Raw genomic sequence first — 17,169 nt, 5'->3', positions numbered from 1 at the left:
CATCTTGTACAGTAACGTGATATGAAGAGCCAACACTTTCTTCATCTTCATCCCGCTCCTTGGTGTAGACCACAACATACGACTTTTCTTTTAGCACTTATCCACATGAGACCACAAGATCCGTTTGCCGCCTCATCCTAGAAGGGATCAGACTTCGGAAGTCTTTAGAGATATTTTGAGATTTGGGAAAAACTGATGATTTCATATGCTTGTGGTTTCTCCGAATCTTGCTTCCATTCTTCATTGGTCCTAACCTCTCAAACACAGAAACTCTCGCGGTCGACTTTCCCAGTCGGTCAAACACAGACGGCCTTTTGTTAGAAGCAAGAGATTCCTCTTCCGCAGTGATGTAGTTGTTACTTGCCCTTCTTATGGAGATGCGAACTGGTAGGGGTTGTTTATACCCCAAACCTTCACGTTTTTGCCTCGCCGTAGGTTCCATCGGAAGCTTCCCCGATTTTGATGGTTCTCTAGGATTATATCCAGCTTTTGCGAGTAGTTTGTAAGCATTTGGATCGAAACCTTCACCTGTACGCTTCGTAGGGAGTGCTTCATTTTGTGGCGAGCTGCTAGCCACAAATCTTCCAAGTAATTTCGTGGATGACATTATTGTGTCAATCTGCTTGATAGGAAGGGTTAGTCCTCCCAACATGTTTCCCTCGCCCTTTTTGGCCTTTGGAACATAACGAAGAACAGAAGTTACTTTCTTACTCGAAGAAGCGTCATTTGTGTTAGGCAACTTACTGACATCGAAGGACCTTTGATCTTCCTTAACTGCTGCCTTCTCCTTACAAGCAGCCACCTTTGCATTTTTGTTCATAAACTCAGCATTATCGATTATCGCAACTTCATCAACTCTTGCGGCACATTTCTTTAAGTAGAACTTGTCATCGGCGAAGTGCGCTTCAGCTTCAGTGAAGGGATTATCATCGACCATAATCTTCTTTTCAACTCCGTCTTCATGATACTTCAAACACTGGTGGTAGGTAGAGGGGATCACCTTGTTCTCATGTACCCAAGGCCTACCGAGCAAGATGTTATACGAAGTCCTTGCATCGATCACATTAGATTGCAACTCGCCGATGGTGAGGTCTATTTTGACAGCTCATATGGCTCTTTGTCCCCCTTGGTTGAATCCTTGGATCATCAAACGACTTGCGGAAAGATCCTCCATTGCGATTCCAAGCTCATTCATTGTGTGAATAGGAAGGATGTTAACTCCAGATCCACCATCGATTAGGATTCTGTTCACCTTTTGCTCACGTGCAAATCCAATCATTAATAAAGGGCGATTATGAGGTATGTCGCCGAGTAGAAGGTCATCATCGGTGAATGTGATTTTGGCCATGCATGCATCTATGACTTCAGGAGATGACTTTGCAGAGTCTTCTGATGATGGACATGGCGAGGTCACGTTTTTGCTTCCTTCTCATCAACTGTACAACATGAAGCTTTTACATCATCAATGACGAATTTGGTGTGAAACCAACTCGGCAAGTATTCTCCTAATGTTATTGGCCGACGTGGTTCTTGGTAGTAGCGCCCCTCTATTTTCTCCTTCTTTGGGTGCTCAACTGGATTTTTTGTTTCGGGTTTACTCACTTTCTTTCCCTTAGTTTGTCGTTTCACTGAATCCTTTTGCGAACCTGTTTTGCGGTGCTTGCGACGAGTTACGAGAGTCCAACCCCCATCATCAAAATGACCAATTTGGTCTTCGTCTTCTTCAGACGATCCTCCTTCTACTGACACAACATCGCTCGGTGTAAGAAGAGAAAACATTTCATTCACATTAACTGGTTCGAAGTCTCCAAACTTAATCATTCCTGCCAGACATATGTTCGGGATGTATTTCTCTCCATATCCTTCAACAAAGTTGCAGGTCATGGCTGGATCGAGCGAGCTAATTATGACACCAACTTGGTTTGCACTTTCTTTCTCATCTTCAAGTGAAATCTTTCCTTTGCGGGCTAGATCCATAACTTTATCCTTGAAGACAAAGCATTTCTCGATAGGGTGGCCGATCAACCGGTGGTACTTGAAATAATTCGGTTCATCAGTTCTCCCTGCTTCATTCGGCCGCTTCATCCCGGGTAACTCAATAAGTTTCAGCCCAAGAAGTTCATCAAAGATTGCGGAAACGTCTGAATCAAGGAATGGATAATACTTCTCTTGCATCTCCTTCAAAGTTGGTTTTCTGTTCGCTCTATCCTCCGAAGAAGTTGTCTTCACGCTCTGCTTCTTGCTTACTTTAGTGGTGAACTTCACAGGCGCAACATTAACGCTCATGGATTCTTTGTTTTCGGTCTTGGAAAAATATCTCCCCACATTCTTTACTTCTTGCTTGTCTTTACCTTTGCGGGATTCGTAGACCGGCGGCGCTTCACTTCCGATTGACGCCATGCTTAACTCCATGTCATGAGCACGAGTGGCCAATTCTTCAAAAGTCTTAGGCTTTATGCCTTGCAAGATATAGGTGAGACCCCAGTGCATACCTTGAATGCACATCTCTATTCCCGAAGCTTCACTAAGTCTATCTTTGCAGTTTAGACTTGCATGCCTCCATCGGTTGATGAAGTCAATAACTGGTTCTTCCTTTCGTTGGCGAGTGTTTGTAAGTTCCACCATGCTTACGGTGCGTCTTGTGCTATAGAAGCGGTTGAGAAACTCCTGCTCCATTTGCTCCCAACTATCAATGGAACCAGACTCAAGGTCTGTGTACCAATCAAAAGCATAACCTTTAAGGGAACGAACAAACTGTTTGGCAAGGTAATCACCATATGTTCCAGCGTTGTTGCATGTTTCAATAAAGTGTGCCACATGTTGCTTCTGATTTCCCTTGCCATTAAACTGCTGAAATTTTGGGGGTTGTTAACCGGCAGGCATCTTCAAGCTATCAATCCTTGCAGTGTATGGCTTCGCATATGTAAGGGATGATTTTGCGGAAACATCATATTTATCCTTGATGGTCCCCATGATGAAATCCTTTATTTGATTGATTGGAATCATCCCTTCAGAGGAAACTTGGATTTCTGAAGCATATTCCCCTTGTTTTGCGAGAGATTCAATCCTTTCTTTTGCTTGCAGACGTTTTCCAGGGGCATGACTTGAATCCCCCTCCATCACACTATCAAACCTGTCTGTCAACTTGACAATTCGATTATCTTGATCTTGCACATATTTGGTCAAGTCTCCAATTGCCTTTGTCAAGCTCGCGAGTTGTTCTTCAACAGTTGAAGCATTGTCATCATCGCATGCATCACCATCATAGATGAAGAAGAATAACACGGATTTTCGCGAACATAGGATGCGGACATGTTATGCGGAGTAGATCCAGTGCTCAAGACATCATCGTCAGCTTGCCTGAAGGATTTCTTGGGCTTAGATAAACTAAGTTGGGCAAGAACCCTCTCCACCATTTTGGCGACATTCTCCCCTTCCTCTGTGGTGTTTGCGGAAGACGAACCAAAGACGACAGCAGATTTAGGCTGTGCTTGCGGAACTCGTTGCCCTAGAAATTTGGCTTGGTTCCTTGTGACAGGTCCGATGCTCCCCTCAGTAACATCTAGGATGTTTTCAACAGCAACGGAGAATTCGGATCCAGTAGTTTTTGCGGATGCGGATTTCGAGTTGACCTTCTTGGAAGCCATCTTAGTGTTTTTGAAGTTCGACTATTGGAGAGAAGAGATGAGAGGTAAAGATGGCTCCACTGGGCGTGCCAAATTTGTAACGACTAATCTTTCGTTCCTGAAAATAATAATCAAGACAAGAAAAATAACGACAAAGAATAATATTTGATTTCAAGAATTTGTGCGGGAGTTACAATCTTTATGAAATCTTAAATAACAAGATGTAATCCTCTGATTCTTCTCCTCACGATACGACCGTCAATCAAGGGCTTTGCTTGTTCTTGAATGGACAGGTCACTTGTTGTTGATATTTCACTACGAATGCGGAGCCGAGCTTTAATCACAAACGTAGAGGTATGGAAACTTGCGGCTCACTACTTGGAGCGAAGACTTCTTAGTATGCGGAAGACTTGCGGCTGAGAGCTTCTCTATGTATTTTTTCTTCCTTTGGCTTTGTGAAGACCCCTATTTATAGTTGCAGGAGAGAGCTAGGGTTTGTATATGATTGGTTGAACCATGTCATTTGAACACTTGACGACATTTGATTGGTTCTTCTATTGACTTGACATGCTGCGTTACTTATGCACGTGGCATGATTTTATTGGTCCTTGACTTGACTTGGCGCGCCACGTCATTTGACACGTGGCATGGACCTTGGGCTAATAGAGTGGGCTCATCATGTGAAGTCCGACAAGATAGACTAGCTAGCCCAATTGAATTGGTCTTTCAATTAAATCCATACCAATTGGACTTAAGCAATTAATCCAATTATATTAGCCCATAATATTTGTTCAGGCGAATATATCTTGGATTTAATATAATTAGAATTTCTTGTGAATTTACTTTTAATAAAATTTTGTCATCTACACACGTTCTTCTTCAATTTTCTTTAGTCGGACATGAACAACATCAGATTATGTGAAAGAGAAAAGGCTTACAATGGTTCAGTTCCTGCCATATTATGCGCAAATCACTAGAGTATGTGGAGACTGACCCCCTTTTGTTTCATATGCATTACTTGACAAGAAATATCATTTAACTGAGTTATCAACCCCTTCATAATAGGTATGACATAGGTGTTGTAAATACTGTTGGCCATTAGAAGATGAATAAATAAACTCATAATGTCGTTTACATGGCAAAGACGAGCCAACTTTTAACAATAGCGTTATCCATACTCCTATTTCATATGTGTTATCACTGGTAGGAGGTGCTTTAATTGTTCCTGACAAATATCATAATTTTTCATGACTTGCAACAAATGTCTCAACAACTTGAGACCAAAGAAAATAATTATCGCCATTGAGTTTCACACCAAAAGAAATGATACTAGATTCTGGAACAAGACTTATTCTTACACGAGTCACCCATGAAAGAGCGAATTTAGAATAAAACAAGACAATAGTCAGAGAAGCAACTTTTGCTATGCTACCAACTCAAATAAGCGGAACAGAATATTTTTCATTATGAATCAACTGTACAAAATGTAGAACTACAGAGCTATGGTGAGATATTTATAATTTCAAAGAATATGTTAATTAATTTACAATTAAAATAACACCCGCTAGTAGTTGATCTACTCATAAAATGAAAACCAACTAATTTCCATAATCCAAACTAACACCAATAACGCATTGTAATAACCCAATTTTATTTATATAAATATATATTATGAGATTGAGAATTAATTAAGCGGTCAATGGGCCTAATTTACAATTACCCTTGTTATTTGGATAATGTTGTAATTTGGATACATATACATATAGTGGTGAAAAAGGGACTCGGCCCACATGTAAGGACGTAGGCCCACATGTAAGGACCTAGGTAAAATAGGAAGAGTAAAAAGAATGTGGTTCATTAGCGTTGGAGCAAGCAACCAACATTCAGGGAATGCTTTCAATTTGGTTAAGATTTTCATTATTGTGGAAGCAATTGTAGGATCGTGTATTAGGTATATACATATACATACTCTTTATCCAACTTGTGTATTTAATTACACTGAATGATGAAATTATTATGTCTCTTTAAATGATTGATTGCAAGCAAATGATTAGCCTAATGATGAAACTTAGTTAAATGGATATGAGATTGGACTTAGAGAAATGAGAACCTTGGTATTAATTATGTGTTGGAGATTTCGTTGGGATCAACTGCTACTAATTCGATCTTGGTTACTGTTAGTACGTTGACTCTTTAAGTTCTCACATTGATTATTTTTTTGAGACGTGAATATTAATACATTGAATACGCATATTAAATATTGAGTTTGGATTGAGATATTTGAATTTGAGGTGTAAAATGTTGAGATTTAGTCCCAAGCTTGAAATTTAGGAAAGTTAAGATTTGACCCATTAATAGCCATCAAGATTGAAGTTTGAATAGATGGGACTCTGTATCTTATGGGTAACACGTCTATGCAATCGATTTCGGATCGTTGACCTGATGAGTGGAGTTGAGTTGACCAAGAGTTGACTTTGATCCCGAGGTGTCTTAAAAGTATGGACTAGCTTTCGTAGACTAATTTGGACATGTTAATTGTGTTTTTGAATAGATTGAGGTCGTTGGGAGGTGTTTTGACATTTCAAGATAGGTTTAATGTGCCGGTAATAAGACAAGTGCTTTTTATTTTTTTTATTTCCCCCCATTTTGGAGGATTTGTAGTGTTTCTCCACTTTCACTCAGCATGACTTGAACCCTAAACCTACAGGTCGTGGGTGGAGGTGTTTTACCAACTGTGCAACCTCACTTGTCGGCAAGTGAGACTTAAACTTCATAAACACTTGCTTTTTGACACCATGATTTAGAAATTGCATTATTTGATTTTCAAACACCTTGTACGTTGTGGGACGAGCGCGTACTATATAATGTATGTTATTTTATGACGAATCTTGTGACTTTGAGCTATTTCTTCTGTGAAACCATTTCAATTGTGTTCAATATTGGATACCGTGAACTCTATGACATTCCAGCATGACATTTGAATGATTTCCTATAAATTGAGCATGACAACCTAGGAATTTACTGTTACATCATTCTAGGAATATTTGACATTCTTATATGCATTACTTGACTAGTCTTTCATGACACTACCTAATGATATGATTACTTGTATTGTATATTGTACATATTAGTTGGTATCTGATTGTTTGGTCTAGGAAACTTGACTCCCGAGGATCTATGGTTCAGGATGATTGGTCTAGAAAACTTGACTCCCGAGGGCCAATGGTTCAGGATAATTGGTCTAGGGAACTTGACTCCCAAGGGCCTATGATTTGGCATGGTGCGATTGACCTGTATTTGTATGTTACCTGTTACTTCAGTACATTATTTAAGGTTATATATGTATACCATTTATTGCTTTCATGTATTGTATTTTTACGACTCGCTTTACGGAGTATGATTGCGGGGCGGGTTGATAATCTTGTTGGGCTTTATGCTCACCGTTGTTGTTGTTTTTGTTTGTCCAAATTCTAGCTCTAGTACCGCAGTGGTTCCTCTCTGATCTTGTCGGGACAATTACTATTTTTCATTTGAAGTGCGCCAACCACATTCTAATCGTGGTGGCACCTTTACTTTAAACTTCTTCTTTCTTTGAGTTGTATCGGGTTGCGTCCCTCGACTCTTGTATTCGAATTTATATTATATGCTCCTTGACTAGTTTGTGGGAAGTGGTTTTCGTTACTCGAGCGTTTTTGGGCTTTGGAGATACTTTCTTATTAGTATTGATGGTTGTGGATATTCCTTATTGGATGAATTATTGTTTGGTTGATTACAAGGATTAGGAAACTCTAATAAAATTTTGGTTAATATTTGATAAGATTAATATCTGTTCACTTGGCGTGGGTAATTAATTATTTCCAAGTAGTAATCACGGCCTTTAAATTTGAATCCGTCACACACATGAAATACATGCGATGTCCAGCTTTTAAAAATTGGCCGAATAACACATTATACATGGCCAACTGAACTAATGACAGTTGACATCTGAGGTTGACGTCCAACTCCATATTACACATTTCTTTCACGTAAATAATAATATAAATATAAAGATAAAGAAATTAATTCATTTTAATGTGCACTCATTTTCATTGGAAAAAAACAGTTTCTTTTTGCGTTGTTTTAGTTCCTAACTTCCTAGTTTGTTGGTACAACGTATGAGTGCTCAAGTTGGGATCATTTTTGTTCTTTTCTTTGGGACTGCTAATTAGTAGGAGTAGTAAATGAAGGGCGAAAAAGAACAGAAAATTGAAAAGAACAAAAAGACAAAAAAGAGTCTCCTCACATCACCGAAAGATGTGATGCACCAGATAAGGCTGCTCCTTTAGGGTTAATCCGAAGTATAAAATTATTTTTGATAGAAAACGCTTTTTCCAAATAATCCTTACGCGGTGGGAATCCGAATTAGTAACATCGATGCGTGTACCGAACACAAGCTAGAAAAAAAAGACCTTTTCACACAAGTTGCCTACCTTTTAGGTTGTGAACCATCAAATACATATGAATTAAATTAAAATAAATCACATGTCATGTCATGACAACTATTTAGTTAAAGCCACTCACAGTAATTCCACAATTGACAAAAGTTAACAAAAGAAAAAAGACTCATACCCACAAACAATCAAGAACCCAACACTAGTAACTACTACTCCTCCAAATCTCACAGACCCAAATCACAATTTCTAACAATAACTCAAATTTTCCAAGAAAAAAAGGTAATCTTTCTTCTATATTTCATATGTACCCTTTAATTTGTTTTCCTTATATTGTATAGATCTCTGTATTGAATGATATAGTTAGATTTTAACTAGTGTGGGATTGAGGTGTAGTTGTTTTGTACTGTATAATTCTCTGTTTCTTGGTATAGCTATGTTTGTATGTGCAAAGTTTTTATTTTTATCATTTTGAGTGGATTGTTAGTTTTTTCGTACTATATAAATCTCTGCTTCTTGGTATAGCTATGTTTGTATTGCAAAGTTATTATTTTTATCATTTTGTGCAGATATTTTGATAAATAGTGGAAAACAAAATGAAATCAGTGAAGGGTCATCAAGAAGAGGAAGAAGAAGAGGAAGATGAGATTGGTATGAAGAAAGATGCCACACCTTCTAGTAGTAATACAAAAGGTATGTAAGTTTTCTTTTTTCTCATAATTTTTTTAGTTGAAAGATAGATTTTTTTTTTTTTTTAAGTATATAAGTTGAAACTGAATTTTGAGGTGCAAAATGCAAAATCCTGAATTTGTTTTTGTTTTTTTTGTAGTGGAAATATAGAATTTATTTGTTAAGGATATAAGTTGAGCTGAATTTTGAGGTGTAAAATGCAGTATCCTGAATTTTGCTTTTGTTTTGTTATTGTGGAAGAAACAGATGGGAAGAATAATGATAAGGCTAGTGCAATAAGGTCTAAGCATTCAGTGACTGAGCAGCGTCGGAGGAGCAAGATCAATGAGAGGTTTGTCCATAAATTATGTTTTTCATTTTTCGGTTAATTGAAGTGTTGGCTTTTCCTACTTGTACACTAGAGGTGAGTTTGTGAGATATTTAGGTCTTCATTTAGAGAGAAATTGTAGTTTGTTGAGTGAAGTTACTATATAAGATGAACGTGATCATGGGCGGAGCTAGGATACCAGAAGGGGGTTCATCGAAAAATTGGTCAAAATTATTTTTATGTATATATAGTAGGTGTCGAGTCCTCTTTTCGAATGTTTATTCTTTATATTTTGAATCCCCTTAGTGAAAATTCTGGTTCCGCTACTGGCCGTGATACATGGAAAAAAAACAGTGTAAATGTGAAGTGATTATGTCACAGATCTTGCAACCAGCTGGACATTGACAGGTCTAGTGAGATAAGCACAAGCTGATTTCAGCAATACATTGCTTAAAGTTTATTTCGTGGAATTTTGATTTGGGATGAAATGGGTGTGAACGCAGTAGAATGATTATAGAAGATTGTGGGATTGAGGTGTAGATTGATTGATTAGGTCAATTATTTTCAGCCAAGAGGAGTTGCTGGTTGAGTTTGAAAAAGAAATTATACTTAAATAAGTGTTTGGAGGCTTAAGAAAATTACTTCAGGCTCTAACTTCGAAGATTAATAAGCAGTCTAGTATTTTAGTTACTCAGAGATAAAATAACAAAAATATAAGCTTTTTGGTTCTTGGTAAATTGGGAAGTTAGACAGTGTGGCCATTTTCCCATTGAGCTTCTGATGATAAATGTGATTTGGCTTTTGCGGGTGGATGGCCAACAAGAAAGTTGTGCCGAATTAAGATAGCTGACTATGCCTTGATCAATTTAGAAATGAGTAAAATTGTTTTGTTATGGTGGAAGGGGGCAACCAAAGGAAATAAACGGGTATTTATTGGAGGAAGGATTGCACATATTATCCTTTCTAGCTGTCACCATAATGCTTTCATCATCTTCATGAGTTGATTCACTTTTATGTCTGAATATTTGCATAGTTCAAAATATACTTGTTTCTAAAGGCTAGTTTGTCGATGTTTCATACGAAGTTCTAAAATATGTTTCTCTCATCTCCAAATGAACCTACATGCTTATTCTTCAAATGCTGTTCCACACTCCTAACTCGCTAAAGTGATTCAGTTCTGGAGAGTGCTGCTCTCCTTTGTTTCAACTGACAGTAAATTTGCAACCCTCCCAATTTTGTGAATACCCATATCTGTTGTGTGGATTAAACCTTCTATGATGTCTCTCTTTATTTATTTTTGATAACCGTGGTGTCCGGGCAAGCTTCCACGCACCTTGACTAATTCCACGGAGTACCTGCTGCCTCCCACTAGCAAAATGTCCTTTGGATGTTATGGTTCTAAACACGCTATGTTGAATGTTGGAATTAGAGAATTACCAAATATAAAGCATTCTTTTAGAAACAGACTAAAAAGGAAAGTAAGACACTTAAATTGAAGCGGAGGGAGTATATACTTTTCGGAAAATATTTTCCACTCATCAACCAATCAACGAAAAACATAATATTTTACATGAAGAATATTTCCCGTGGAAATGGTTTCTATCATACCAAACACATTCATAATCTTTCCTAATCATAGGCATTTTGTGGTTTACTTTTCATCTTTTTTGTTATTAGTTACTTATCATCTTTTAATTCCTTTCTTTAAAAGATAAACATGTTGAGGTCTTAAGAGTGCCAAATAATTTACTAAACTAGAGTCGTTTAGAACGAAAGTGATGACATATAACAGTAGGTTACTAAGATACTTTTGGGGTTTAGTTGATATGTAAAGTATCTGGATTGAATTTCAACGAGATGTTCAAGTTTTTGGGTGTCTATCTACGAATTGTATAGGGTGCTCAAATAAGATGTTAGACTCCATCTACAGAAATGACATATGAAATCTGAGTAAAGCTTCAGGCTAATGCGTGTTTTAGTGTGTTTGAGTGAGTGAGAGAGAGAGAGAGAGAGTGCGTGTCTTGCTCAGATCAACAATTAGAGCTGAGGTTATAGTTAAAGCCGCTAGTAAAAAACTGAAAGAATGCCAATGGGCTAAACTAAATGAAATACGTATGTTCTTTTTATACATATGTTAAGAAGCAATTACCTAAGTTTCTTTTTATACATATGTTAAGAAGCAATTACCTAAGTTTCAACTTTTCCCAAATAGGAGGATAGGCAAAAATATCTAGTCACACTATCAAACTATCCTACAATTTTCCCTATTGAAATAGCATATTTGGGTCTTAAATAAGTTCTGTACAATGTCTGAAAGGAGCTGACAAAATCTTTAGGGATAGATCATACTGTCAAAGTAGAAGTATAAAAGAACCTAGTTTAAAGAAGAAAACATGTGCTTTAGGCTTCAATGGTATTTATGGTACTTGTGGGAAAGTTCTAAGGTTTTAGTGATGAAGCTAGATGGTTTGAGAGCTACATTGTGGTACTAATGACTGTAAAAAGCATCTGAAGAAGGTACAGAAAATTCTGGTAACTGATGAGCTCCATTAATTATATAGAAAATACTTACAGAATATTAATTTTCCTATTCCTCCAGGAATAATAACAACGGTGCCAACAATTACTTGCTGATATCAAGTTACTAACTCTATTCTTGAAGAAGTAAATTTCTTAAATAACGGGTCAAGGCACTCATGAAAAAGGAGTATCTTTTGAATTTGAAGAAAAAACTCTTAAAGCATGCCTTATAATTAGTCCATTGAAGTCTTCAAATTAAACACTTTTCTTGGTCGGGTGCTTTGGGTGGGGGGTGGGGGGGGGGGGGGATTTGGTTGGGCGTGGGATTTGTTTTCGTACTCAATGTGAATTAAAAGTGACACGTTTACTGGGTATATATTGATCTAAGGAATTTGAAGATCATGCGGTCAAATCTATCTAATATGCTTGAGTAAGTTTTGCATTTTTCTAAAGCTGATTGGTAATCTAGATTTCAGATATTGAGAGATCTGATACCCAATCCCGATCAAAAGCGAGACACTGCATCATTTTTGTTGGAGGTACATTCTATTAGTCAAAAACTGGTTTTTCCTTTTGCTTTATTTGTTCATTTCTTGGAAGTTTTGATCTCTTGGTGATAGTTGATGTTTGTGTGCAGGTAATTCAGTACGTACAGTATTTACAGGAGAAGGTACAGAAGTATGAAGGATCATATCAGCCTTGGAGCTCAGAGCCTACAAAGCTTATGCCATGGGTAAATTACGCTACCTAGTTTTACGCCGTATGAATTTTCTAATTAAAGGTTTTTGGTTGTGAACTTTGAGTTGCATTTTCTATCTATCAGCTGTAAGAAGATTGATTCTTCTTACTGAGAACACTCATGCGTCAGGTTATTATGAGCCCGTTTGGATTACCTTATAAATAGATGATAAGCTTACAGTGCTGGAAAGTATTTTTAAGTGCCGAAACTAATTTTATAAATAAGCAGGTACGTGTTTGGATAGGAGTGCTGAACTGTTAATAAGATGTGTTTGGTATAAAATGCTGATATGTTGTTCTTTCGTTAAAATACCCATAAATTTTTTGAAAGAAATTATAAATTTAAAAGTTTCCGTGTAAAGAAAAGGAGGAACAAGAAATTACCTTTACCTCAAAAAAAAAAAAAAAAACAGAAAAAAAAGGAGGAACAACGGATACAGAGTGAAAAGGAAGTTAGGAGTTTTGTTTTGGGAATGATATTTTGGAAATAGAAAAAGTGTTATGGATAAAATAGTAAAATGCTTGGTCAAACTAAAAATGCTTGTAGGCTGAAAAGCCATAAGTTGGGGATGACTAGCTTATGACTTTTGGCTTCAAAGCACTTGCTTTTAAGCACTTTGGTATTTACCAAACGCGTAAATAAGCTAAGCTTGTAAGCCAGTTTAACCAGCTTATAAGCTTAGCTAAACACCCTCTATATGGTAAGATGCAGTTTCGTTGATAATCAATTTACAAAATGGAGACTAATGTGGAAAGTCCTATTTATATTGCTAGCTAATCTAATAAACACCATAAACTTACTGAATAATGCACAGTGACTGATGTTGCCGTACTAATAAAAGACACATCTTACCTTACTCTTTTTCATTGGAATGCCGCATTTTTTGCACCGACACTGCACATCATTCTTGAGTGGGGCCAAAATGGGGAAAGAAAAGCAGATGGTAAGAAACACTGAAATCCGTGATCTCTTGTCACCAGTGTCCATATCAATTAACATTTCTTCCTAATACACACACACACACGCTCTCTCTCTCTCTCACACACACACACACACACACATATGTGCATGCACAAAAACAAACGCACCACCCTCAGATGAACATTGATGTGCACGTATTTCACATTATACTGGTAGATTAGTCCATGTTGTGCTTTCATTTTGTGGTTCCATTGTTTTTGTGTATCTTTACACTGCTAGTTGCTCCTGATTTTCTGGATTTACACTAGAGTAAGATCAGTTTTGGCTTTGTTGTTCATATGAACCTGATTATTGGCCTTTTTTCTAATAAAGTAAGTAAATTTAATGAAGTAAAAAGCAATAACTGAATGCTCAAAACTGTACAATGTTTTGGTGCTGCAGTTACATGTGCATAATGTCTTGCATCTCCAATGCTGTCAAAGTCATATACGTCATTCATTCTACAACAAAAATTAAGTGACTCTATACACCTATATTTCAAACAAAAATCTGCAGGTTTCTTTCCTTCAAAGCACCTGTAGTTGTTTATCTATTTCTCCATATCTCCATAATCTTTCCTTCCAAAAACATCTGCCAATTTAACAACATCCCGCTGTAATCTGTCACCCTCCTTTGCTTTCCACCATAATTTGTCTGGTTCTTGGGCTAACTCCTTGATGCTTTTTGTTTCTCCAAATATTTGAGCCACCCTTTGCCTTCAAGTCTTGAAAATTTCTTATAGACCGTATATTCCGTCAATTGCTGGTCCTCCTTTTGGCAGCTGTACCTCAGTATTTACAGCAGTGCAATACAAATCAAGGGATTTAACTCCATGAATTGTGTTCCTTCCCAACCGTATCTCTTTCCATAGTCTAGTTTTGGCTTAATTGTTTATTGTTATTGTGTCTTTACTCCTGTAAGATTTTAAGAGGTCCCCTATTGTTTCATTTTCTTCCCTTCTCTGAAGTGTTCAAGTCCACAGGTACAGTTTTGGCAATGATTTTTCTGATAAATGTGATTTGGGCAATGAAAAGTCCATAGGCGCAACTTAGGCTATGTTATTAACTCCTAAACTTGTGTCTCATATTGTTCCAAGTAGTACCAGTTGTATGACTAAACATGTTCATGAGGACGCTGTTTTTGTTCGTAAGTTAAAAGTTCTTTTTTGAATGGTCCAGAGAAATAGTCATTGGCGCATGCAAAGTTTACCAGCACAACCACATGTCTTGAAGAATGGTACTGGCCCAGAATCAACATACCTGGGAAGCTTTGATGAGAATCCCGCAACTGTTACTTCTACAATGCAACTGAATCAGCAGAATCCAATGGATCAACAGCAGGAACTAGGTAACAAGTCAATCACAACACCCGTTCCTATTCAGGCCGGTGTGCCAACGCCTGTGCCAAATAATGGTGCCTTCTCTGAGACTCAACCTAGACCAGTGTCTGATCAATATCCCAACACAATTGATGCTCTGAATCATCCGGAGGATCTGGCAATAGATGGAGGCAGAATCAACATTTCAAGTCCATACTCGCAGGGGTGAGTAATTATATTACTTTTAAAGTTGGGACTTTAAATGTGGTCTATCCATATCTTATTTCCTCATTTTTTATTATCTTCTATTATTGGCAATCTCTGTTTCTTGTTTCTTTTATGTGGTACATGCTCTGGATAGTGTTCATTTGTAGCATCCCCTTTAGATGAAAAATATCTTCAGTTTCTTGTGGATATCTTTTCATTGTATTAATCTTGTCCTGCTCTGATCACTCATCTGCGATTTTTACGAACTTGTTTTGCTAGTGCACAAACCACTAGGCTGAAAGTACCCCGGGGGAAGAGGGGCGGTGGGGGGTTGAGGGGTTGAACTGTAGCCTTCTGAAAATTGAAGAAAGAAGAGAGATGCAATGGCCTTTGGATTTTGAGTGGACACATGGCATAAATCAGAGAGGCTATTGAAGATTACTGGAGGGTTATTTACTGGAGCTGATCCAGACCCCTTCTTTTGGACTTGACTGATCTTGTAGGATTGAGTCTTTCCTTATATGGACTTTTCTATCAGCATTCTGGAGGTTCTCCTTTTTCTTTTTTGTAGTTCTTCAATTCTTCCTGACATCTCCTTCCTTATGGAGATAGCCGCCTTCCTTGCATGCTTGTTTCCTTTTGGTTTGTTTCTTAATGGAGTCTTTGTGCCTCATCTTATTCCTTTAGTTCTCGTGAGTTCTTGGCACATCAATAATATAGTCAGTAGTTAGATTACTTTGTCATTGTCAAAATTTAGACTTACATAAGCAAGTTACCCTATCCTGGGATGCAAATACTTGAGTGTTTGGGACCTTACTGGTTACATCATAGTGTTCCTTTTCAGTTCTGAACAGATGTGTTTCAGGCTGCATCTTAACTTCAACCAATTCAATAAGTTGTTTTCTCTCTCCTTCCTTCCTTATGTTTCATATGCTCAATGGCATTTCAAATTATGGCATATTTTGAGTTTAGCATATCGCCTAAAGTACGGTGGATACTTGAGAAATGAACCTAGCAAAGCTGCAGTGGAGAATCATTGAGCACCAAGTGTGTATAAATTTATATATGTATATACTATATATTTTATATGAAAGTTCTCGACTATTCCACTGGATACCTGTTGCTTCCCACCATCATATACCCACCAAGTACCTTTACTATTCCTTTATTTTGCATTTCAATTTTCATATGCATGTGGAGCAGCTATAGTCAGTTAACTATGATCAATGTTTCATCTAGAGTTGTTACGAGACTTGTCATATCTCTAGATTAGCTTAGCTTGATGTCAATATGATATTTCTACTGATCACTGGTCATTGATTTGGTCTAATCAGGTTACTAAATTCGTTGACACAAGCGCTGCAGAGTGCCGGTCTTGATCTTTCAGAGGCTACTATCTCAGTGCAGATTAATTTTGGGAAGCGGGCAAACCAAGGAATAACCTCAGGGACATCCGTCGTGAAGGTATGAATCTTTTCCAACTTGTTTCAAACAAGCAGTCAAATTATGTTCGAGACAATGCACAACATATAAACACGAGAATGTTTAGTCTTCCCGTTGTAAACTTACCAATTCATTTGCATTTTAACTCTAGGATAATGAGAATCCTCCACCCGCTGGTCATCAACATATGGATCATTTCCGGGAAGCAAGCAATGATGATGAATTGGAGCAAGCTCAAAAGAGGATGAAGATATAGATATACCAATAGCATGGCATACCGATCCAATTAACTTAGTTTTGTGTTACCTTATGCTTCAATAGAACGTTTATATGTATATCCCATTCGTTTCTATCATCCCCGAGTCATGTTCATAGAAATGCATCTTTTTTATTACTCCGTTTTTTTCCCCCCTTCAATTTAATGTTTTTTTTTTCAATTTTTGTTCTTTTTCTTTCGCGCGTGATAGCGTCTTGCTTGTGTCTGCTTTCACACCGCGATATTTTGATTTGTTAGCTCTTTCAATTGGACTTCGCCATGCATACCAATAAGGCTAGCTGTACGCACAGAGTATAAGATTAGACTAAAAGTTGCTCCTAATAATAGATGATACATGAACATGTATAATGGGAAGTTTGCTTAGTTAGTTAAAGGTACTTCAAAAACTATCTTTTTAGGGTAAAAGTTGTACGCAAACTAGACACTAATGTTGATAAGTTCTTTTGAAAAAAATTAACTGATTTGTCCTTTACTTTGCAGGGATGGCGCTTGATTTATCTTGAATGTATACATTCCATGCATTACAACAGTTGATTTCCACGATATTATATAAAGACAACGTAATTTCACGGCATTGATATATAAGGGCATATGCTGGCATGGCATCAATTGTAACAGCAAAATACGCAAATTACGAAGGGAGACAGAATAG

General features: G+C 37.4%; 1 protein-coding gene across 2 annotated transcripts; it reads left to right on the top strand.

Annotated features, from left to right (window-relative positions):
- The first annotated feature begins 8,161 nt into the window (after positions 1–8,161).
- Positions 8,162–16,634, top strand: LOC132614267 (transcription factor BIM2-like). 2 transcript variants are annotated; one of them, XM_060328680.1, is made up of 8 exons: positions 8,162–8,338; positions 8,626–8,749; positions 8,987–9,077; positions 12,043–12,112; positions 12,211–12,306; positions 14,451–14,815; positions 16,132–16,261; positions 16,392–16,634. In XM_060328680.1, the coding sequence occupies exons 2-8, from the start codon at positions 8,653–8,655 to the stop codon at positions 16,494–16,496; spliced, it is 954 nt and encodes a 317-aa protein (XP_060184663.1). In that variant the 5' UTR covers positions 8,162–8,338; positions 8,626–8,652; the 3' UTR covers positions 16,497–16,634. The 2 variants fall into 2 exon arrangements, with proteins under 2 accessions (XP_060184663.1, XP_060184664.1); XM_060328681.1 differs by having other exon boundaries at positions 8,166–8,338; positions 8,993–9,077.
- The last annotated feature ends 535 nt before the right edge of the window (positions 16,635–17,169 follow it).

Source organism: Lycium barbarum, chromosome 10 (assembly GCF_019175385.1).
Source record: "Lycium barbarum isolate Lr01 chromosome 10, ASM1917538v2, whole genome shotgun sequence".
Taxonomy (NCBI): domain Eukaryota; kingdom Viridiplantae; phylum Streptophyta; class Magnoliopsida; order Solanales; family Solanaceae; genus Lycium; species Lycium barbarum.
Note: the sequence above shows the minus strand (reverse complement) of the source record. Positions and strands in the feature narration are given on the sequence as shown.

What these genes read in the sequence shown, in the direction of transcription:
- LOC132614267 (XM_060328680.1), top strand. Translation starts at nt 8,653, where the DNA reads ATGAAATCAGTGAAGGGTCATCAAGAAGAGGAAGAAGAAGAGGAAGAT. An exon ending in CTGCATCATTTTTGTTGGAG is followed by an intron (nt 12,113 to 12,210) that starts GTACATTCTATT and finishes GTTTGTGTGCAG; the next exon opens with GTAATTCAGTACGTACAGTA. An exon ending in CAGGGACATCCGTCGTGAAG is followed by an intron (nt 16,262 to 16,391) that starts GTATGAATCTTT and finishes TTTTAACTCTAG; the next exon opens with GATAATGAGAATCCTCCACC.